A 25,781-nucleotide genomic window follows, 5' to 3' on the forward strand; every position below is an offset into this window, starting at 1 on the left:
GGATGAATCCTACTTGATCATGGTGTACAATTTTTTTTATATGTTTTTGTATCCGATTCGCCAGAATTTTATTGAGGATTTTTGCATCTAGGTTCATTAGAGATATTGGTCTGTAGTTTTCTTTCTTTGAAGTGTCTTTGTCTGGTTTAGGTATCAGGGTGATGTTGGCCTCATAGAATGAATTTGGAAGTTCTCCCTCCTTTTCTATTTCCTGAAGTAGCTTGAAAAGTATTGGTATTAGTTCTTCTTTAAAGGTTTTGTAAAATTCTGCTGTATACCCATCCGGACCTGGGCTTTTCTTAGTTGTTAGTCTTTTGATGGTTTCTTCTATTTCTTCAATTGATATTGGTCTGTTTAGGTTTTCTATATCCTCCTGACTCAATCTGGGCAGATCATATGACTTAAGAAATTTATCTATGCCTTCACTATCTTCTAATTTATTGGAGTATAAGGATTCAAAATAGTTTTTGATTATCTTCTGTATTTCTGAAGTGTCTGTTGTGATATTGCCTTTTTCATCCCGTATGCTAGTAATTTGAGTTCTCTCTCTTCTTCTCTTCGCTAGCATGGCTAAGGGTCTGTCGATTTTGTTTATTTTTTCAAAGAACCAACTTTTAGTTTTGTCAATTTTTTCAATTGTTTCTTTTGTTTCGATTTCATTAATTTCAGCTCTGATTTTAATTATTTCTTGCCTTCTACTTCTTTTGCTGTTGTTTTGCTCTTCTTTTTCAAGGATTTTGAGATGAAGTATGAGATCATTTATTTGTTGGTTTTTTTCTTTTTTTAAGGAATGAACTCCAAGCAATGAATTTTCCTCTTAGAACTGCTTTCAATGTGTCCCATAGATTTCGATATGTTGTGTCTGTGTTTTCATTAATCTCTAAGAATTTTTTAATTTCCTCCTTGATGTCTTCTATAACCCATTGATCATTCAGTAACCTATTGTTCATTCTCCAAGTGATGTATGCTTTTTCCTTCCTTCTTTTATCGTTGATTTTCAGTTTCATTCCATTATGATCAGATAGGATGCATGGTATTATCTCTACTCCTTTATATTGTCTGAGAGTTGCCCTGTGACATAATATATGATCTATTTTTGAGAAGGATCCATGTGCTGCTGAGAAAAAAGTGTAACTGCTTGATGTTGGGTGGTATATTCTATATATGTCAATTAAGTCTAGGTTATTAATTGTGTTATTGAGTTCTATAGTTTCCTTATTCAACTTTTGTTTGGAAGATCTGTCCAGTGGCGAGAGAGGTGTGTTGAAGTCTCCCATGATTATTGTATGGTGGTCTATTAGACTCTTGAACTTGAGAAGAGTTTGTTTGATGAACATAGCTGCACCATTGTTTGGGGCATATATATTTATGATTGTTATGTCTTGTTGGTGTATGGTTCCCTTAAGCAGTATGTAGTGTCCCTCTTTATCCCTTTTGATTAACTTTGGCTTGAAATCTATTTTATTTGATATGAGTATGGACACTCCTGCTTGTTTCCGAAGTCCATATGAGTGATATGATTTTTCCCAACCTTTCACCTTCAGCCTATGTATGTCTTTTCCTATCAAATGCATCTCCTGTAGGCAGCATATTGTTGGGTCTTGTTTTGAGATCCATTCTACTAGCCTGTGTCTCTTAATTGGTGAGTTTAAGCCATTAACATTTAGGGTTATTATTGAGATATGGGTTGTTCTTCCAGCCATATTTGTTTATTTATGTTACTAAACATGGTTTGTTTTCCTCTTTGATTATTTTCCCCCCCTTTACTGTCCTACCTCCCACTGTTGGTTTTCAATGTTATTTTCCATTTCCTCTTCCTGTAATGTTTTGCCGAGGATGTTTTGAAGAGATGGTTTTGTAGCTGCATATTCTTTTAACTTTTGATTATCGTGGAAGGTTTTAATTTTATCTTCCATCCTGAAGCTTAATTTCGCTGGATACACAATTCTTGGTTGGAACCCATTTTCTTTCAGTGTTTGAAATATGTTATTCCAGGATCTTCTAGCTTTCAGAGTCTGTGTTGAAAGATCAGCTGTTATCCTGATTGGCTTGCCCCTAAATGTAATCTGCTTCCTTTCTCTTGTAGCTTTTGAAATTCTCTCCTTATTTTGTATGTTGGGCATCTTCATTATAATGTGTCTAGGTGTGGATCTCTTATAATTTTGCACATTCGGCGTCCTGTAGGCTTCTAGAATTTGGGATTCTGTCTCATTCTTCAAGTCTGGGAAGTTTTCTCGTATTATTTCATTGAATAATTTGCTCATTCCTTTGGTATGGAGTTCTATACCTTCCTGTATCCCAATGACTCTTAAGTTTGGTCTCTTAATGTTATCCCATATTTCTTGGATGTTCTGCTCATGGTTTCTTAACAGTCTTGCTGAGCTGTCTATATTCTTTTCAAGTTGAAATACTTTATCTTCATTGTCTGATGTTCTATCTTCTAAGTGTTCTACTCTGCTGGTAGTATTCTCAATTGAGTTTTTAAGTTGGTTTATTGCTTCCTGCATTTCTAGGATTTCTGTTTGTTTGTTTTTTATAACCTCTATCTCCCTGTATAGTTGATCCTTTGCTTCCTGGATTTGTTTGTGTAATTCCTTGTCGAAGTGATCTTTCATTGTCTGATTTTGCTGTCTAATGTCTTCCTTGATACTCCAGATCATCTGAAGCATATATATCCTGAATTCTTTATCTGACATTCCATCTGCTGCAGCTGTTACCTCTTCTAAAGTTGAGTTGACCTACTTTGCTTGTAGTCCTTTCTTTCCTTGTCTTTTCGTACTGCTTGCGTTTCTTTCTTCTTGGTGAAACTGTTGTGTTTTTGAAATTTTTTCCCCCCCTATATATTTATATTGCTCTTGTATAGTTGAAAAGTCTCCCTTGCAGGTGCGGGCGGGGGCTCTGCTCTGCCCCTCCTCCAATTGGTGTGAGGTGTCTACCACGCCCGCGGACCCCTGGGCCTGATCCGCCGTTCTGTCGCAGGTCTGCCTACCTTGCAGGTGGGGGCGAAGGCTCTGCCCTGCCCCTCCTACCACGCCCGGGGACCGCTAGGCCTGATCTGCAGGTTGGTCGCCGGTCTGCCCACCTTGCGGGCACGGGTGTCAGTTCCGCTCCGCCACCACTCCAATTGGGGTCACTTGACCACCACACAGGCGGGCCTCTGGGCCTGATCTGGGCGCGGGCGAAGGCTCTGCTCTGCCCCTACTCCAGTTGGGGTGAAGTGTGTACCACGCTGGTAGGCCGCTGGGCCTGATCCGCTGGTCTGTCGCAGGTCTGCTTACCTTGCCGGCGTGGGCGGCGGCTCTGCCCTGCCCCTCCTACCATGCCTGCAGACCGCTGGGCCTGATCTGCAGGTTGGTCGCAGGTCTGCCTACCTTGCGGGCGCGGGCGGCGGCCCCGCTCCTCCCCTCTGGCTCGACGACAAAGCGAGAGAGACTCGGGTATCTGTGACTCACCCTCCCTACCAGGGGACCAACTGTTTCCGTCACCGCTGGCACCGATGAAGTTCTCTCCTCGGCTGTTCTCCGATGACATCAGATCTCTGCCATGCTGGCATCCCCTGTTCTATGGCTGAATCCCATTTTCTTCTCTTCCAATAGGCGGAGCTGTGCCCTCTGAGCCGAGCTTCTGCCCTCTATGTGCTGACAGAAATCCCTGTACAGTGGCTCCTGGGAGTCTCTCAATCCTGTTAGTCCAGAGCCCTTTCACTTATCCGGCCCCTCCCCCTGTTCCTCCTCCCAGCCAGCCAGCCAGGTCCTGTTCACCAGAGGCGGTTCCCCAAGGATCTGATTACACTTGCAGCCCCACCGTGTGTCCTATATCCCGAACGATGAACACCCTCTCTGTCATTCATCTAAGCCCCAGTGCTGTGGTGGGGTGATCTGGGAACCAACAGTTTAATTTTTCCGGACCCCTTTGGTGGGCACGCCCCCAGAAACTGGCGGCTAAGATCTTGGGTGTCGCCCCTGGTGTTAAGGGGAGGTGGGGATCTGGAATCCCCTCTGCTTCCCTACAGACACATCCCCGGAGAGATTCCCGAGGTTTCCTGGCTGCTTGTATCTGGAGGGGGTGGGAGTCACACACCTGCTAACGTGGATTCCGCTGGGAAGGAATTCTGTGGGCGGAACTCTGGTGATGTCACCTCTCTGCTATGGCGGGCCCCAGGCTCCTTGCCGAGTGTCCGAAGGGAGGGGTGGGACTGGTCTGTCTCTGGTTGGTTTCAGCTCCCGGTTTGCTATTTCATGAAGGCTTGGCGAGAGACCTCTTCCTAGAGTCCCTGCACCGCTCCTGCTGCGCTGCGCCTCGGAGGCTATCCGCCCTGATGCGGGGGCCGTGTGCAGGCAGCCAACAGTCGCGCGGGCAGCCACTGGTGGGTCTGGATCTCTTCGCTGCGTGGAGGAGATTCACTCGCCTAGCGCAGACTGTCACCTCCAAAAATCCTACCGATTCCCGGCCGGTCTCTCTTTAGTGGAATTTTGCTAGGAGTTTCTCAGCAGGTCGAATCTAAGCGTATCCATGCGTCTCTCTGACCCCGTTGTTGAGGAGGTACTGAAAGCGCTGCCTCCCCTCTCGCCGCCATGTTGGATCCCCTGCTTGAAAGATTTCTGCTCCTCAACAAAACCTACCCTTCCCTCTCCTCCACCCTCTCATGTCTGGGCTCTGCATTTAGCAGATGGTGTTGTTATGCAACTATGTTTAACGGGATTAAACTAGATCATTGAATTTTAAGAATTCTGACCATCACAGCTGTTTTTCCTCTGAAATGCTTTCGTTCAATTAATGTGTGTAAGACACCCTTCTGGTCAATCCTAACTTTCCAAGGAGCATCAACATGGGAACCTGAACACATCCATATTTTGAATAAGAAAAACAACTTGGGTGCTAGAAATGAAAATACTTATGACTCCTATTTCTGTATGTGTGCCCGGTGACAATATTTGTTACCAAAAAATGCCAAAAAAAAAATGGGTGGATACATTAGACATTAAGAAAATGATTGCCCATGTTTCTATAATCAAATCTCCATAAATCTCCCCATGTCTGTCCTTGAGACAGTATTTTTCTCAGGTATCCTGCTCAAAATTCCAGGTGGTCTTTTACAGTCACCTCTTACTTTCTGCTGTTCTTCTGCTTTTCACTACAGCCCGTAAGTCCAGTACAGTCTATTTTTCATTCACACCATTTTGTTAGTTCCTTTTCTTCAATTCCCATTGTTATCACACTAGTTCCCACCTAATTTATATGTAACCAAATATTTTTCAATGGCTAAGGGGCTGAGAGGGAAGAGCGTCTTCTCTCCCTGGCCCCCTATAAAGCACAGCAGTAAGGAAAGAGAGAAGTACCTGGTCTCTCATCTCTCACTTTGGGGTGGGAGTGAAGAGGAATGGTAGTGGATTTTGTCACACTGGGGTAGCAAACTCATGATCTTGGGGGGACCTTCTACTGAGGGTCCAGCAACAGGAATATTTTGAATGGTTCTCCACCCAGCAGGGTCCCAACAGATATATCCTTACTCTGGGGCAGAAGAAGCAAATGTACTGTACGTTAAACTTGGAGACCATGGAAGTTTGCTTATTTGAGCAAAAGAAAAGAATATCAACTAGTTGCGTAGAGGAAAAAGAATGCCTCCAAAATATATACAGTTTTGTTTTAAAAAGTTGTTTAAAGAGCTGCTATTTATTAAACAAGTTCTATATAATCTCACTGGAACTTAAATATATGATCTCATTTTATATCATAAAGTTATCTCCTTCCATTTTCACACCAATATATTCTTGTCTATTTCTATATACAAGAAAACTGAAATTCAGAGAGGCGAAGACAGTTCCTTACTCTTACATAGCTAGAAACCAGTGAGGTCAAATTTTAAACCCAGGCTGTTTGTTTCTAACATCCTTGACTGCAGTTCTTCAAAATCATACGTGAGCCCAACGTGACTGGGAAGTAAAGTGGTTTCTATTCTGTGAGTGGCAATCAAATTTATTTTCTTTGCTATTCTAAGCTATTCAGGACATTTTGTAAAAATCCTCTCCCAACTTAGAAAGTGCAACCCACCCCTCTCCCCGACCCAAGCAAAGTAGGTCTTTTTAGCTCTGTACTACCAGATAAGGACACGGAAACTCAAAAATGTCAAATAACCCATTGAGTGCCAATTGAACCAGTGTTGGGTGGGAATTCAAAATCAGGCATCTGGTTTCCCTTTCTCTGATGGAAGTCTTTAATAAGGTTATTTTTATATTAGTTAGATGTTTTTCAAAAAGAAAGAAGTCTACCACTCTCCTGCTATGTGAAAACATATACATACAAACAAATATAAACCCACATACACATATATGTATGAGTATATCTGTGTGTATGAAGGGATAATGATAATATTCTAATGGATATGCCCTGTATGTATCTTCAATGCTAGTATGCTTTGGACTTATAATACATCAGTAGTTATAATTGCTATAATTACAAAAAATATTAACAATATAATTGATCCCATGCCTGAGTTCTCTGGCATTCCTTCTTCCCAAAACAAGTGGTCTTGCTGAAAGACATAACATATGTAGCTTGCAGAACAGATCCCATGACAATTCAATTCTTTCATTTTTACACCAGCCTGTTCTCATCTAATTTTATAGAAAGGAAACTGAAATTCAGAGAGGTCAAGACATTTTATTACTCTTACACAGCTAGAAAGCAATGGGGTCAAATTTTAAACCTGGGCTGCCTGTTCTCATCATCCTAGAATGTGTAGACATACATCTTTTTACATGGCCGTGCTTTTAGTTAATTCAGGTACCAGGTGAACTGATTTCTAGACAGTGTGTAAGATGAAACAGCTATAATGCACAATAAGAAAACATAAAGCATCACACTCATCCCTACTCCTTCTCCGTGTAAATAGCAGCCAGGTTCTGTGAAGAACAGGTAGAGTACTGTGCTATCTATGAGTGGGGCAAAGGGAATGTCTGCATTATTTGAGTTGGTTCCTCACAAGCTGCCCAGACAGTGAGGACAAAGAAGGCCAACGCTGCAATCTGTTTTTATATGGCTGCTCACCACTGTAGTACCTCAAATGGGGAAAACATGCCGGTTCATCTCAAGAATGGGGAAGGGAGCCATGTTGTGTGTCATCACTGATGGGAAGCACCGTCTCTTAGGTGTGTTCCATTTCATAATGATTCCAAGTGGTTTGACTTGTGTCAGTTCAGAATTTCTAATCTCTTTGACTTTGCATTTGTTTCCTCATGATCCTGCAGGTGACCAGGCAGATGCAGTCATGAGATCTGGGATTTTTGTTTCTGGTCTATTTAGAATGGAAGAACTGGAACAGAGCCACTGAGAACACGTGACTTTGAAAAACGCATGTGAATTTTAAAATGTGCCCCTGCCCCTTCTTGAGTGGAAGACAGGCCTAAGGAATCCCCCAGAATACGAATCTTCCCCCACTTGCTCGTTGGCTGGTCATAACCTGTTCATCATTTGCAGCAGCCCTGGTCCTGGAATTAGCTCAGGTTCTGGAAGTAATCAGGGGAACGGGAGATGCTTGTATATAGGGCTACAGGGCCTGTACATTTTCTTCTGGTGATGATTTTAATTAAGACCAAATGATTATAAAATTTCTAAAGGGCAACAATATTTTCCTCATAAAATATTTTAAAATTCACAAACATAATATTCAGCAACATGTTGAATTTTTTTCAAGAACTATATTATTGTGTTCCAAAAAGAGACTTGCACTTGCAAGATTTAAGTATTTCATGAATTTGCAAATTCTTCCATTCTATGGATTTCCTGGAGAAAGGCAAGAAAAGAGCCAAGATACAAAGAGAATTATCTCTCAGCTCAGTATGAAGATTATCTTTCATGTCTTGAGCATGTAGTTGGTGGAACTGAGAAACACTGAGCATGTTCAGAGGGGTCAAGAAGCTTTGAGCAAGGACTCCAGAGGGTAATTCACTGACAGAGAAATCTTGCTGAATCTGAATTATTCCTAACTGGCATCAAGCACAGATACTACTTTAGCCTCCACTCCCTCAGCACCTGGAGTTCCGGCTGAGACCCATGCCTCCCACTGCTTGGGGCATCCCACCTGCCCATGGGTGGGCCAAGTTCTCCCAGATTCACAATGTTTTAAAAATCATTATTTTCTCCACATTTCTGGTCCTCCTTCGTATTTTCTGTTTCAACAAATGGCACCACCAGCCAGCTAGTCACCAAAGCCAGAAAACTGGAAGTCATTATAAAAGCCTCTCTCTCCTTCATCCATCCTCCATGTACAGTTGTCAACCTACCCTGTTGATTCCATGTCCCAACAAGCTCTTCAACCATTTACTTCTCCACATCTGCACTGCCACTCCCGGGATCCAGGTCACTGTTAACTACACTGGTGTGACTCCCTGCCAACCCCTCTTCACACCAAGCCAAAGTGAAACTTCCAAAGTGCCTTCTCCTTTTCCTCATTAGACACGAAACCACAAATGGTGTCTCCATCGGACTCCAGCCTCCTCCTCTCTTGAGCAACACACTGGCTATTTGATCAACACATCCTTCACTTCCTTTGCCTGGTGGCAGGCAGAGCCATTCTGTCTGTCAAGTCCCCTGGTACTGAGAGTGAGGGAAGGAAGCCTAAGACAGGCCTAAGGAATAGCAAGAACTTCCTAAATTAACTGTTCAACTAAATCGCAACCCAGGAGTTGAATTTCATTAATCACCCTGACATATGTTGGGTAGGAATAACATAAGGGATCTAGATTTTTGAATTATTTAAAATTAGAATACATTATGCAGGAGATCCCCTCTCTCACCCTCACCTCCCCAAAAGTAAAACTAACCATCATTGACTATACTAATATATCATGACCTAGGAAAATAACTAAATGTTCTTGACATTACCACAGGTAGAAAGCATTAGTATACGACATAATAGCAAATCCTCTTTGAGCCCACTACAACATCTATGTTGGTGTTGTGAAAGGTTTCTGGCAAATTTATAAAAATGTGTAATGTTATCCTTTTTTGCCTAATCCCAGAGGAGAAGAGAAAGCCAACATATTAAAATTAATGATGTATATTTAGGCAGTCAGCTTATTGGACTCTTGCCCCAAACCAGAGAAAACCCTGGAAAATATATGGAAACATATGGAAAATTCCCAATTAGGGGAGGTGCTGGTGGGAAGAGACAAGGTTTCAATAAATAGCTGAAGCTGTCAGTTAACTATTAATTATTTCTCAGCATTTATTGAAACCATTTAAAAATAACCAACATAAAAATAAAAAGTGAACCATAAAACCAAGGAGCCTAATGTTCTTTGCTAAAAGTTCTGATTACTGAAATAATCCTTGAAGACAAACCCCTATTTTGATGTGGAATGCACAGAACATGAATTATCTATCAGCACTTTATGAATTTCAGTTTGAATTAGGTAATCAAGAAGAGTTTATGATTCTCATCACGAACCACTTTTTTGTTTTTTTTTTCCTTAAAATATTCAGTCTATCTTTGGAAAGCTCCAAAATGCGGCTGGAAAATATTTATGCTCTAAAAACATGAGTCTTATGACAGAAAATGTTGAGGCTTATCTATTGATTAATTGGAACTGTGAACATAAATGGGAATTACTGGATTAAAATAAATTATTCTAGAAAGGTATCTGATGTACGCTGTCTTTGCCAATAGAGACAAAATTACTTCAGGGTTTCAGTGAAAACTGGGGCTGCAAAGTTGATAAGTTTTATGTCGACTGCAGCTTTTTAAACCATCTTGCCTCTTTAATGTTGTCTCTTGCCTGGAAAGGGAAAGTTTTGTTTTATTTTCCTTCAAATTCTTATGAAAGTGTTTAAGCTCGACCTTCATCTTTATGAGAGAACTGCTTACACATGATCCACTCTCCAGAGAATGGACTCTTGCCAGGAAGCAGACTCTCACATGGGAAAAGGAAGAAAACCTTACCTGGGTAATCATTCTTGTCAATGTCTGAATCTCCTCTTAAAGAAAAGCCAAATCCGGAAGGGATGGTCTGGGAGGCCCATGCTCCTTGCAGCATCTGGGACGCTCTGGTGTTCAAGCCGTTCTCATTCCCGTTGTAAATGAGCACTTGGCCTCTTTGATCCTTGCCCGCAAAGGGCACACCGATGGCGATGTCTACAAATAGAGACATAGAAACATACTTTGAAATAAAGGAGAATGTTTTAGAAATCGATAAGGACAATCAAAGAGCAATATCTTGAAATCCAAAGGGTTTATTACATTTTTCAGGAGGAGGATTCAGTAGTACTGCAGCAACAGAAAAATTATCTGTTGTCTTTTATCCATCTGACAAGTATTGACTGACAAGTATTTATTTATTACATGTTGGGTGCAGTGGGTACAACAGTGAGTGGGACACTCAGTCTCTGCCTGTCTTCAGAAAAATGTATGCTCTGGTGCAGGTAACAGACAATTTGAATGGAGACATAATCAAAAAATATCAAAAGTGATGAGTGCTGTGTAGAGAATCTTAATGTTGATACAATTGGAAGTGGTGGGAGTGTTGTTTTAGATTAGGTGACCAGAGGTGGCATTGCCATGTCTGCAGAGAAACTGAAGCCTAGGGACAAGGAGGAACCAACCACATGAAACTTAGAGGGAAGAACACTCCAAGCGAAGTCAACTGCCCAAGGATGACCTATGGGGGAGCTTGGTAGGGAATGAGGAAACCAGGTCAGATCACAGATCACAGGGCAGGTGGACCAGATAAGTGCCATTGTGAGTACTTAAGAGTTGTTTCTTTTGAAAAGAAAAGAAAAGAAAGAAAACACCTTGTTTTTAAAGATGATACTGTTAAATGGTTACCCAGTCCTATGAGCTAGGCAAGACTCATTTAATAGTCGAAGATTATTGGGGAACCTAGAGAGAACCATAGTACCTGACTCCCACTCACATACAGTTCACCTGCCTCATTGTTTTGCAGGTTTTTTCCTGAGCCATAAGTATAAATACATAATTGTATTTGAAAAAGAATACCCCCAACATGGTCACATAAGAGGCTATGGCAGTGGACCATGGCTCTGTCCCTTGTTTGTAACGTTCCTTCGTTTCTCTCTGTTCCTAGGTCAAAGAGATTACGGAATGAACTAGGACTCGGTTTCAATTACATTCATGAGGACTGTAAGTCTGCTTTCATTCAGCAGGTCAACATCAATGATCTCAGAATTCAGACCTCATAGAAGGGACATGGTAGTGGGGTAGGGTAAAGGCACTCTTCCTTCTCTTCCTCGGAGTCAGTGACTTGATTTCTGTCCCCTCTGTTAAGCTCAGGTAGTGGGCATTATTTTACCTACTTAGGACTCCCAATCCCAAGGCTCAGAGTCTAAGACTCTTTTGATGGGGTTAAAAATGCTTCTTTTAGCTCTTAAAAGTATTGTAAAGGGTTTAAGATAAAAAAATATGAATACAGTCATAGATAATTGTACATTATTATTTCACTTGGGTGACAGGAAATAATGCACTGTAAGCAGCAGTGAGTCACTTAAAGGGGAACTCGTCTTTTGTCAGTTCGTGGAGTCATAAGTTTTTAATATGTTTTCTGGTACTTTAAAAATTACTAGGGCTGGGATTGTAGCTCAGTGGTAGAGCACTTGGAAGCTGCTAGGTTCGATTTATCGGCACCACATAAAATAAATAAATAAATGTATTATGTCCATCTACAACTAAAAATATTTTTTTAAAAAAAATTACTAAACACACATTGCCCAGAAATACTCATTTCTTCTATGTTACTGGGGATTGAACCCAGGGGTGATCTTTTACTGAGTTAAACCACCAGCCCTTTTTATTTAATTATTATTATTATTATTATTTTGAGATAGGTTCTCACTAAGTTGCCAACACTGGCTTAAATTTGTGATCCTCCCAAGAAGTGGGGTTAGAGGTGTGCACCACTGTACTTAACTAAAATTGTATTTTCAAAGAAAGCATGAGTTGGATAGCACTTGTCAAAAGTACAAATGAATTCTGATCTGATGTGAATACTTCCAAGACTATTTTTGTACAGCAAGTTTCTGTTATATTCTCGACTTTGATCTAGAAACTCACTCTTGGTTCTTAACTGAAAAGTCCTGAAAATGTCTATAAAATTTTGTGTGAACTTTCATATTTTTCTGAGAAGAGGATACTCAAAAGGCATCCATGACTTTCCAACCTAAAGAACTGCAACCCTACACCAGGAATTTAGCACTACTTTATTGCAAACATTGAAAATGCCTTTAAATTGGAGTTTATAGACCAATCACATTTCAACATAAACTATATATAATTCATATAGGTTAGTCAGAAGACAATATATTTGCTAATATATCAATATGTATTTATTTGTCTTGACTCTTTACATACAGAAGATTCTCTAGCTGGCCTCAAGTCACTATTGAGAGCTATTGTGGGACTTCCTAAATTGAACATGAGAAAATTTCCATGTAACATCTACATTAGTCAAAACATAAAAACTTAAAAATTGCCTTGAGATTTTAATAATTTATTAAAAACCAACAATAACAACTACACTGCCTACACCACATGTATACTTTAAAGTGCCCATTGTTTCCTTGATGCAGCAATAACATGAAATTATGACATAAGTAACTTCCATGCAGTAATTTGAATTACCATTGTATCCATCCTGGTTCAGGTCCCCTAAGTGCGCAATAGCACTACCAAATCTTCCAAAAGTCTCGGTGCCTGTGAGGACCTGTGGATCTTGGAAGAGGAGGGCACTCACTTGCAAATACAGGTAGACTTGCCCTACTTCTCTAGGGTTACTCTCAAATTCACGTTCCATAAAGAGGGGTGCCCCAATCAATATGTCATCCATCCTGTAGGGAACAAAGAGAGCAGTCAGCAAACTGGAGGGCAGAAGATTGCTTTTGGGTATACTCGTAATAGGCTTAATTTGGACATTTTCATTGATATTTTTCCTTTTCCGAGGGTCAATTTACAATCATTGTATTTCTATCACTGCTTTGTTATATCTATGAAATAGAATGCTGTTAGAAAATAAGAATTGTTAAATTATCACCTGGAACCTTTTCACTACCTTGAAAATGACTACTTTAAGAAAACCACAGAAACCCTTTCCAGCTTTTTAGTGCTTTTCCATAAGTTGTAGTTACATGAGGAAAATACATCAAAAACACCTAAGGAGTTATTTTTCTAGAAGGAGATTAGAGTTTGTCTACAATTGATACAGCTATAGACCAAATTATGCTGCTTTTGTAGTAAATAAGGTCTAAAATAAATTTATCTTTCCTTTTCCTTTTGCTACTTCTAGTTAAATAAAAGAATCCAAAGAAGTGAATAGTGCTGGCTAGAAAGCCAGAAGAACTTTCCGTCGCAGACGAAAATTTATAGTCATTCTTTGTATATGTCAATTATAGCAGGAAACAAATTGATGACTTTTAAGGTCTTAAAAATTCAAGAAACAGACACCTAACAAATGATTTAGAGATGAAGACATAACCATCAGGAGAATAAAAACCAACAGTGCTTACAGGTGTTTCTTTCACAGAGAAGTATAGAACAGGAAACTTTATTTATTTTTTTTTGCCATAAGCCTTCCTAGTTAGTTGATTTTTATTTAAAAACATAAAAAATAAAAAATTGAAATTCTTTTTAAAAAATTAAAAGCCACACCACTCTGTGTATATGATCTTGCGTTTCACTGGTGGTGTATTTATGTATGAACACAGGCAACCACAAGAATGAGATCCTAATTAGAATAAGTTATACCCCATGTATGTATAATCTGTCAAAATACACTCTACTGCCACATGTATCTAAAAAGAACAAATTAAAAAAATTTAAAATGTCTCACCAAATATAATGCACAATTTGACCTCTACTAATGACTAAAGTTTGCCCGAAGGAAGCTCTATCCTGGAAAACGCAATGACGTAAAAGGCCGATTAACACAAATAAATACAAACCTGCATTTGTTGTTTATATGTATGTAGATTAGGTAATGCTGGAGTTTGACAAGTAACACAATTGATAAAATATTATTATAATTTAATTTTGTATCATTAATATATTACTACTAGTATTATATCATTAACACAGCAAGTACATTAATGCCATATATAGCATATTACTAAATGTACACCTTATTGATATATATTAATATAAATGCATATTAATATTAGCATAGCATGTACATCATATATATGCTGTATATTTTAAAACTCATTAATAGTTAAGGTCAAGGATGAACTGAGGGCAGTTACTGATAGTCAGAACCTGCTTGCAGATCTGAGAGGTCTGAAAGACACCAACACTGCTGTGTCCCTTCTCTCTGAATTTTCACCTTGCCTATGGTGTTGGTCTCCTGTCTGCTTCTGAGTCTAAGTCACAGGCATCCTGTGTTCCTGCTAGTTCCTACTAGATACTCTAAAGATCCTATGATAAGTTATTGAAAGAATACAATGATGACTGGTAGATGAGCTAATTAGGTCCCTGATTAATTTACAACTGAGGTTAAATTGTTACCCATATATTATATAAGAAAACAAGGCAGGCTAGGAAAAGTAATATGGGGGATCCAAGTTAATGTTGGAATCACAGACAGGGCAGAGGTTGTATGCTTGGAGGGAATTAAGGAAGGTGCCCTGGAGGAGATGGCATGTGCCTTGGGTACGATTCTGACAGGCAGGCCTGGAGGTGAGCTTTCCAGAGGGTAGTGTTGTCCTAAATGAGGTCAAGGCACCCTGGGGGGGTGTGTCATGGTGGCTCCATGCTAGGAGGATTCCAACACATTTGATTGGAAAAGTAAAACATACAAAGAATTCTTAGAACTCAATAATGTGAGCTAAGAATAATATCTCCCCAAAATATATTAGCTATCCTATTATGATATACAACACTACATTATACTATATGCTATTTTTATAATTTATATTATGTATCTATAATATATAATAAAAACAAGAAAAAAAAACAAAGAAAAATTGGACAAAAGATCTGAATAGATACCTCATCAAAGAAGATATAGATGGCAAACAAGTATATGAAAGTATGCTCAGCATCATATATCATTAGGAATTGCAAATTAAAACAATAAGATACCATTACAAATCTCCTTGGATGGCTAGAGTCCAGACTGCTGACACCACCAAATGTTGGCAAGGACGTGGAACAATAAGAACTCTCAGTCATTGCTGGTGGGTGGGAATGCAAAGTGAGACGCTCCTTTGGGAGGCAGTCTAGGTTTCTTACAGAGCTAAATATAGCCTTACCATGTGATCTGACGTTTATGTTCCATGGTAGTTGCCCAAATGAGTTTAAAAAGTATGTCCACACACGGGCTGGGGTTGTGGCTCAGAGGTACAGCACTCGCCTACCACGCGTGAGGCACCGGGTTCAATCCTCAGCACCACATAAAAATAAAATAAAGATATTGTGTCTACCTATAACTAAAAAATAAATATTAAAAAAATCTTTAAAAAAAAAGTATGTCCACACAGAAACCTGCACACATATGTTTAAAGCAAAATTGACAAAACCTGGAAGCAACCATGATATTCTTCAGTAGGTGAATGAATAAACAAACTGGTACATCATACAATGTAATAGGATTCAGTAATTTTAAAAAAAGGGGTGATGAAGGCATGAAAAGATAAGGAGGAACCGAAAATACATATTACTAAGTGAAAGAGGCAGATGTGAAAAGGCTACATACTCTATGATTCCAAAGAGCTAACATTCAGGGAAAGGCAAAACTATGGGACCAGTAAGAGGCATGGTTGCCAGGGATGAGGGAGTGGACGGAGATGACAAGAAGAGCACCAGATTTTGAGGACAGTGAACAATTCTGTATGGTACTCTAATGTTGGCTGTGCATTGGTAGGCATTTGGCAACACCCGTATAACACAGAGTGAATCTTAATGTTAACTATGCTCTTTTGTTGATATGTCAATGTAAATTTATCAATGGTAACGAATGGACCACGTCAATGCAAGATGTTAATAATGGGGAACTGAAGGGGGAGAAGAGGGACTATAGGGAATCTCTCTGTCCTTCTTACTCAGTTTTCCTGTCAACTTGTAAACCCAGAACTTTAGGTTTGCTCACATTGCTTGCTGTCCTGCTAGATGAGAGGAGAGCAGGGATCTGTGCTCCTCCAGTGCCTGGCCTTTCCTTAGGGGGAGCCTCAGTTGCCTGTCTCTGTCATTGTTACTGTCCATATGAAGAGGCATTTGTTACACACCTAAGTTTTATGTGGGTGCCTCCTTCCTCAGGGTAAGATCCAATGTCGCTGGTTCCCTACTGCACAGATTTAGCAAAGTCATGTTTTAATTCAGTAGAGAAGGAACAAGCCATACAATTGGTCTCCGAGAGTTCAAACATGACACAGGGCTCATACAACTGGCTCAAAACCTTCCTCACTGTGAACATCAGATTCTAGAACTGGACATTATTAGACCTATCATTGTGAAGGTCTGGCACATCCAAGGAATCCTTGGATTTTAGAAGTAATATGAAAGCATTGATTTATTTTCTTAGAAATATGTTTCCCCAGATACTTAACTGTCTTAAAATGTTCTTAACCTCCAAGAAGACAAAGAGGCATTTGTTCTTAATTTATGATTATGCTCTCATAGAGTTGATCACAATAACTGTCTTGGATTTAATTGGTACAGTGTGCCTCAGAGAGTGTTTTGGACTTAGTATTGTATTAGCAATACCACTTAATCATGGTATATATTATTGTTTAGGCTGGCATTTTAAAACTTTGATTTGCAACTCATTAGTGGGTTATGAAATCAGCATAATGGGTCTCTGCCAGCATTTTAAAAAATGAAATTGCATACAATAATAGATGACAGAGTAAATGCCTTATATGTAATAAAGATAATATTGTCTTGCGAAACTTTCGTTTCAGTTGTGTGTGTGTGTGCGCGCGTGCGCATGTGTGTGTACTGATTTGTAATATCAAATGTATTATAAACCACAGGCAAAAAATGGTTGGAAAACCACCACCGTAGACTATGTGTGCCATTAAACTATTTCAAAAATTGCCACATCCTCTTGTTAAATATACCCAATTCAAGCGTAAAGTTTTAAAATATTTATTAGTAAAGATGACTTTTGTTGAACTTCTGATAAGTAGTTGAGTATAGTGGGCTGGGTACCATTCTAAAAGGATACACACACAGAGAGAGAGAGAGAGAGAGAGAGAGAGGAGATTTTTAAAATATATTTTAATCTAAAAGAAACAATGATGCAAAAAGAATATTAATGATGTGGTTCTGCTAAGTACCATTTCCTCTGGGTCATGTTCGTTGTTTGGACAAGATTTAAGTCATTTTGTGAAGGTATTTCATAAAAGTAGGATGTGTACTTAAACTTCATTTTATCGGAAATGTCAAACTCAGTGCGGCCTTTATACAGGTTTTATTTTCGTCTCACTTTTATGTCTAAGTTCACTCTGATAATCTCATACCATGTGAAACTCATCTTATCTTTCACACGTCATTTGATACAGAACATTGCGAACACTTTCATCAAAAGCAAAGCACAAATATTATGATAAAGTATGAGCAGACCCACCAATGAGAATATTCAATAGGAAGAATCTGAATTCAAGTTTTCAGCAGTCATTTGCTATTAACGGTTTGAGTTAATATATAAACTTTTCCTTTTCTTTTTCTTTTTTTTTCCAGTAGTTCTTTTTGTATGCTAAGTTCCATGACTAACATTCAGAATGTAGTTATTCATTAAAAGAATGCAGATCAGTAGACTGTACAATAGAGTTGATATCTAATCAATCTAATTGATTTATGACAGGCAAGAACAAATATAAGAATTATGCATAATTACATTATAGAAATTAGTTTAACTTACTGCCTTTTTATGTTTTAACTTTCTAAATGTTTTACCTAATTCGATCATAATGACATATCTTGGACAAATGATCATACTTGTACTAAATCGAACATAAAGCCATATCCACCCAAAGCTTCTTGCTTTCAAACAGATTTCTCTAAACTGCTCTCAGTTAACAAACTACTATGAATCTATGTAAATTTATCTGCTTTTGGCCTCACAGAGGCTGGAAACAATAGGCATATGGAAATAAATGTCCAATGATTTAAACTGTAATTCTGTGAATATCTGAAATAGTATAAATGCTGTAAGATTCAAAAGCCTCAAGGAAAAAAACAAACCAAACCAAAACAAAACAGATTGCTTCCTTGGGTACAGGATGAAAAATACCATCCCTACTTGTTGCTAAGGAGTTTGTCTAGAAATTTCTAGCAAAGTTTACATTGACAAGAGTTGTAGTTCTGGCTGCCGTAAGATAACTAAACTGAAGTTAATTTTGCCAGTTTGTTTACACTGTACTTTCAAAACCATCACAGGCTTGACAGTATCATCTCCCAGCCAGCAGGCACACAATTGTTTGGTCTAAATTTTTGGAGTCCACTCAGAATACTGGAAGATTTATTTTGTAGTAAAAAATATTGGGGAAAATCTCCACCCATTTACTTGTTACTTTACTTAATGACACTTTCTTTTTCCTGATATTGAGATGCTGGAGCATTTGTAGGGACCTTGTTTTTGTTGCATAGTTGATAAGGAATACACGCTGCCTGAAGATGTTCACTAGGTAGCCTCGTGTACAATTATACTTGATTTTCTCAGTTGGAGAATGGAAAGTCTGGTTCCATCCCATAACTGTGTGTGTTTGAGGGAGTCTTCCTCTGAACCATGAACAATGACCTGGCCCAGTGATTTTCTTAAGTCTTTATATGCTACCAATACCATTATTTTCATGTCAGATTTCATTTTAGCTACCTATCTTTATCTGGGATCTTTCTTTGACCAATTGCAATTGCTTCCAAAATAAATTTATTTCTGATAGGACCTTGAATTTAAATTTGAGATATCTGAGTAATTACAAACAGCAAGTTATTATCCCCTTTGGTCACTTTACTTTTGAGAATGGCAATATTAAGTTATTAGCACCTTTGGTTACCTCACCTTTTTGAGAATGACAACCTTAAGTTAATGGACCTATTTTTTCATGCAGTCTGAAGAATTTGGAATATGTTACCTAATAAAAAAGAGAAGTCGTGTGCACAGCAGTTTTTATAGGGACATCAAGAAAGAACAAATTTATCACTTGAAAATTCCTCTGTTGTTATTATCATGTTGTTTCGATCAGCAGGAAGCCAGTGAAGTCCTTTTCTCATGAGTTTTTGTCCTTTTTTTTTCTTTTTTTTTTATTGGTTGTTCTTAGCATGGCAAAAATATTTACTATAAACATTGTCACAAAACTTTGCTATAGTCTAAATTGAGGACGTTTCCAGGAAAGAAAGAGGACCCTCCAGGGCATATTGTGAAACCTGGGAAAATTTGCAGGGATTCAAAACAGGAGCGGCCTCCGGAAAGGCACACATGGAATGAATCTGTGCCCTATAAAATGCCACAGAGCATTCACAGGGAAAAGTCCCTGTAGTCATGGGACCTTCTTCTGTTGAGAGAAACGTATCCAGGCACATCTGAAAGGCCATCGCTGATGTTTTGTATTCACCGTAGAGTGGGTTCAATAAACCTGAAGAACAGGCTGCATTTGGGCTTCAAGTTCTTCTTCAACAATTGTCTTCCTAAGTTATTGACAGCCTTCCATGACAGTTACAGTCTGTCCGTGTTGGAATTCTTGACTGGTGCATCTAGTCTTTCTTTTTCTTTACACTCAGACAAATAGAGATTAAGGGAATTTGATTTTAAGTTAAAACTGCTTCCAGGAGAAAACTGGTACTGAACTAGACCTTCAAAATATATCTATCCAGAGTGTAACTACTTCTGTTTCCCTCCATGCCTGTAGCATGGGTCCAAGACCCTGTCCCATGTGCCCTGGCATGTGGCACTTGACCAGGTGGACAGAACCCACCTGTGAAAACCAGAGTCTGAGCAGGCCACTCCCTGCCTTGGAATCCTCCAGGGCTCACAGGATGCAGTGTCCCTGTTGGAGACAGACTCATCCTAGTTCATGGCAGAGTCTGGGGGGCACTATGTAAATCTGTGGTGAATGCAGTGGCCTCTGCACCTTTATGATCAGGCTCCCCCTTGTTACCTCTCTGAGACTCTTTGCTGTTCCTCAAATATGCCAGGAGCTCCCACCTCCAGAAATTTGTTAGTTTTACTATTTGTCTGGGAACACTCCTCCCCTTTACGTCATCAATGGCTTCCTTTTTTTTATCTCCTTTAGGTCCTTTCTCCACTGTAATCATCACTGAGGTTTTTTCCATGTACTTCATGTAAAACTGTTTATAACAGCACAATTCACCATAGCCAAGCTGTGGAACCAACGGAGGTGCCCTTCAACAGAATGGATAAAGAAAATGTGGTACAGATACACAACGGAAGATTGCTTAGTTCTAAAAAAGAATAAAATTATGGCATTTGCCAATGAATGGATGGGAATGGAGAACATCATGCTAAGTAAAACAACCCAGTCCCCAGAAGTCAAAGGTGAAGGTTTTCTCTGATATGTGGAAGTTAATCCAAAATAAGGGAAGGGGATAAAAAGAGAGACAGACAAAAGGGAAAAAAAGGGAGAGGGAATTGCATCAAACTAGAGGAAAGATCAGTAAAGTAGAGCAGGTGGTTGGGGGGAGGAGGGAGAGACAGGATAAGGGAAGAACAGTGGAGTGAATCTGACCAAATTCCACAAGAATATCCATGAACATACCACAGTGAGTCTCAACACCAAACATATCCTCAGGACACTGATTTTAAAAATACCTATAAATAAATTGCAGAAATAGAGGTGTGGGAGAAAGGAGGGGGAGGAAGGAGGAAGTGCTGGGGACTCAAGTAAAGCAAATTACATTCCACACTTTTGTGATTTTATCAAGATGAATTCTAATGTTATATATAACCACAAAGAATCAATTAAAAAAAGGATTGCATAAGAAAAATAACTACATCCATGGGACTGGGGATGTGGCTTAGTGGGAGAGAACTTGCCTAGCATTCCCAGCACCACCAAAGAATCAAAATAAAAAAGATAAAAGAAAAAAAGTCCCCTAGCACTCCTTTCTGTTTTCTTTTAAAATTTAATTCATAAACCTTATCTTATAGAGTAGCTTTAGAGTCAAATAAAACTGAGCAGAAAGTACAGAGTTCTCACATTACTCATTCTCCTGTAATAGCCTTTCCCACCCTCATCCCCCACGAGAGTGGTGCCTTTGTTACCATCAGTGACCTGACCCTCCCGCACCATTATCAACCACAGCTGTAGTGCATACTTTGGGATTTAACAAGTGCATAGTGACAGTATCTTTTATGATAGTTTCAGTACCCTTAAAATCCTGTGCCCCACCTATGCATCCCTTCCTGCCTTCCCCCAAACTCCTGGCAAACACTGATCTTTTATTGTTTCTGTAGGTTTTCTTTTTTTTCCAGAATGTCATACAATTAGAATGATACAGCATGTAGCCTCTATACATTGACTTCTTTCACTTAGGAATATGCACTTAGGGTTCTTCCATGTCATTTTCTGACTTGATAGCTCATTTCTTTCTAGAGCTGAATAAAATCTCATTGTCTGGATGTATCACAGCTTATTTATTCACCCACCTACTGAAGGACATCTTGGTTGCTTTCAGTCCTTGCGTTTGGGGCTTTTTCTACAGAGTTCTTATCACCATCTATTACTCTCTGTATTTGACTTATTTTTTTTTTCCTGTGTGGCTCCCACTTTTCCAACTCTAGCATAATTTCATGAAGTTTTTACATTCTGCACCCAGAACCAGGGCATAATAGAGTCTCAAGAAATAAATGTTCAATGAAAGGATAATAAAGGGATATTTTCCAAGAGGTATACAAGTTAATGAACTCCGATCATATGCCACAACAAAATATAGAAAGTACATTTCTAGCTGTACAAAGGTCACAGGAAAATGTCTATCAAAAATCTATTTAAAGAACTTGGTCCAGATTCTGGAATGTGATAGGAGTTTTCAGATATTTCCTTTCTGCCAAACTGTGAGCTCCCTGAGAACAGAGAGCCAGACTAATTTCTTCAACTTTGTACAGTGTTCTGGGCATTGAGAACAATGTGTGGGACAACAAGCAAAGTATCTATTGGGTGGATACTCAGTACATCTCAACTTAAAGATCTTATTAATGATCTATGAATTTATAGTGAATAAAGGGGTGTTTAATAATCATTTATTTTTGAAGTAATGATGTCACAGCAACCATAATGCAATAGTGCTGTTTGGTCGAAGCTTGACTGTAATTACTATCCTCATCAGAAAAATAACATTATTATTATTTCATCTCCCCCATGGATGTTGCTAATAGTTGGTTAAAGCAATGTCAGGAGGAAAAAAGTTCATTTTTGTGCAAATGTGTTATGACTGCATCACGTTCTAGGGGGAAAATTCTTAAGACCGAAGAGAAGATGAACAAATTCCTCAATGGATGTGGATTTTGAGTGGCCAAGGATTATTCACTTCATAAAATTAAAAATAAAACCAAATAAAGTAGTCCCCTTTTAGAAGTGGCAGATGTGGAAAATCTCAGTAAAGACATAAAATAGGATGACAGAATTCTTTATTAGATACATCCTCTTGTCCTGAATCAGAAAAAAAAGTTCAAACAAGGGAGCCTCTATGTTTTTGAGGAAGTACAGAAGGATATACTTCAGGAATAAAAAATATCCCATCTTTATGGATGACCATGGTATATAGAGTGTGAGGGGGGTTCTTATAAACTTACCCATCATTGTTAACATCCGATACAACAACACTATAACCAAAATAAGATGCCATCTGCAAAAAAAAAAAAAAAAAGATCAAAAGTGACATATTTTGTGTTCAAAAAGTCATTTTTATAGTCACCTCTTAATTACTCCTGAATGATGCATCTTATCTTGATACATTTTTGCACTTAAATCCTTGGATGTGGACTGACTGTCGGAGTCATTTAGTCTCACTCTGACCCGATGAATAATTTTCCCCATAATAACCCTGACATCTGCTTGGACATCCTCCTCTGGTTAGGCTTCACAATCAGCCCATTCAATCTGTGAACACAATGATTAGAATGTTCTGTGCTTCATGCAACCTTTCATAACTTCTAGTCTTTAATCCCACCTAGTTCTATAATCTTGAATCCCACAGAACAAATCCAATTCCACCTCCATATGAAGCCTCGTATGCAAATGTTTTCAGATGGATCACCATGCAGCCCCTCTTTCTTAGAGATGCCACATGTGGAAACAAAGAATGGATGATTCTTATGAGAACAGTAACAGAAGAGTTAAGTGGGATTGCTAATCTCTACTTTGGCCCCTGTATATTATTAAAGCATAAGGGCAGTTTTAATTTGGGGGGAACCTACATCTCAGTATCAATTTTATGATGAGCTCATATTCAATGAAAGCTCCTGAATCTTTTCTACAAGTGTAAGTGGGGTACCATAATCTCCCTGTGTTTTCCCTCTGATATTTTATTGTTCAATCTAGGTTGTCAGGAGTTATATAGTCTTTTCAGATATGGCTGATCATTCCAGATTGTCAATGTAGTTTCCATGGTCTGCCATCTGAAGTTTCAATTGATTTAGCCTCCTGCCATCTGCTAAGCTAATCAACTTCTAGAGTGTATGTCCATGGAAGGCAGAGAATGATCAGTTTAGTTCTCTCTTCTACTTAAGCAATGTTTGGACCAAAATAGGCACCAGGTACCAAAATCTCTTTGCTGAGGGAGAGAACACGAAAGTTACCAAGTATCCCATGATCTCAGTTCTCATTTTCTTTTCTTTATTCCAAACATAAACAGTGCAAATCTTATACCTTGTGTGATGTGTGCAGCCTTTGCTCAGAGAAATTTCATCATGTATGCATTAAGTTCTGAGGTTTAAGATTATCAAACTAGGTGGTATTGAAGATGAGAAGTTACAGAAGGACTAAATTTAGCAATGTTAAAATGCTTCTAATGATAAACATGTAAAAAGAGATCTAGTTAAAGAACACTTTCTGCATTTTCTCTTTTGAAACGTGGGATTCTGTGTGATATCACCATACATGCACTCAGCACACATTGGTCAAATGCCCTTAGTTATAGTTGTTCAAAATTTACAGACCCATCCAACTTCACTGCCATTCCTGCCTCCTTCCTCCATAACTTCCGAAAGAGTATCATGAGAAATGTGAACTGCTTTGTGGAAAATTTCAGAGTAACAGGTGGACTGACTCCCCACATTTTGGCAACAAGATGTCAAAATCATTTTCTGCTCATTTAAAAACCTGCTAATCAATTTTCTTGACATGCCTCTCAGACAGCAGTACCCAATTCAGTGCTTGAAGAAATGTGGCAAATTTCACCAGTCACAATACCCAGGAACATGAAGGGTGGGAGATAAATTGTGGCCTCGACCATATTTGGTCAAGAGGGTGGTAGCATCCTGTCTTCAGGAATTGACCCATTCACAGTAGGACCTCAGGAAATGACAGTGGGAAAGGAGCAATGGTAGTCTCTGGGAGGAAAGGGCTCTCAAGACCCCATATACTACTGAGGCTCAGGAGAGGGTTCCAGTTACAGGAAACAAGAGCAGCAGAAGTCCAGGCCCATTGGCAGTGACCAAGAAGATGAGACCTCAGAGTTGCCACTGTCTTCTCAAAGGGAAGGAGGTACTGAGAGCTCACCACCAGGTACACTAAACATCACTGGCAATATACCAAGACCGTTTTGGATCCTGGCAGGTAGTGGGGTTTTTCTTTTAAGGAGGGTAGTCTGCCTTGCTGGGCAAGCCTGGCTCAGTGGCTAGCATGGAGAATCTCTGAGAGTCCTACACACCAGGACATGTTCTAGCTTGCTCTTCTAGGATTCTTTCTTTCCTAGAGCCCTGACAATATCTTCAGAAAACAGAAGAAATCTTACTTGCATTTCTTAATATTGCAATCTCTTGTCCTGAATTACTGGGTTCTTAGGTGTTTAGCTTATTCTCTCCGACACACACAAGCACACAAGCACACACATGCACACATACACACCCTCACACTGTCTGTGGGAGCTTTTCTCCTCGATGTTATTGAGGACCCGTAGATACAACTACTTCCCAACATGCAGTGCCAGCTCTACCTGTGCAACCACTTATTACTAGTAATTACTTAGTTACTTCATTAAGACCCTGGTCCATTCTAGCATAGCCTCAATTAACTCATTTTTAATTGCAACATAAAGTGACTAAGAGATTATCCTAAGTGGAACATGGGATTCTCTCTTTGCCACCTCAAGGAAGAGATATTCTAAAGGGCTTTATCTTTATGTCATCTTGAAAGACAAGAGCTTAATACAGGCTGTTCATGTCAGATTAAAAGCATGCACTTAATTTCAAATGTGAATTTATTAAAAAATAAGTTGAAACTAGGGGATTCCTCACAAAGCTCATGGGGTAGGTCCCTGCCCCTCTTTATCTTTGGCTTTTATTTCTGTCTCTCTTGTGTATAGATACTGGAGATTTTTCTGTGCTTCTCAGACATGTCAGATGTTTGAGTGTCTTAGTATTAGCTGTTATTAGCTCTGCATTAGATGTTGCCCCCAGAGGATCCCCTGACCACCCTAAGAGATCCTTTACCACACCTTAATTATCTAGCTATTTATTTTCTTTATATCACTGATCACTATCAGAAATTATCATGAACATTTTATTTGATTGCAAATTAACTCTTCCATCCTGCTGTACCCCACACACAGCTGCAGGAGAGGTGGGTTCATCTTTCAGCTGCACTGTTGTATCTCCAGTGCC

The 25,781-nt window shown here is 39.2% G+C and overlaps 1 protein-coding gene across 1 annotated transcript in view; it reads right to left on the reverse strand.

Annotated features, from left to right (window-relative positions):
- Positions 1-25,781, reverse strand: part of Itga8 (integrin subunit alpha 8) — a 199,490-nt gene that overhangs the window by 117,386 nt on the left and 56,323 nt on the right. Inside the window, exons 11-13 of the mRNA XM_046448373.2 lie at positions 22,752-22,804; positions 12,632-12,837; positions 9,941-10,132 (exon numbers count right to left, since the gene is read on the reverse strand). Coding sequence (XP_046304329.1) covers positions 9,941-10,132; positions 12,632-12,837; positions 22,752-22,804 — 451 coding nt within the window. The remainder of the gene's footprint in view (positions 1-9,940; positions 10,133-12,631; positions 12,838-22,751; positions 22,805-25,781) is intronic.

This window comes from Marmota monax, unplaced genomic scaffold, assembly GCF_021218885.2.
Source record: "Marmota monax isolate L192 unplaced genomic scaffold, Marmota_monax_Labrador192_F-V1.1 WCK01_AAM20220418_F8-fsc00066, whole genome shotgun sequence".
Lineage (NCBI taxonomy): Eukaryota > Metazoa > Chordata > Mammalia > Rodentia > Sciuridae > Marmota > Marmota monax.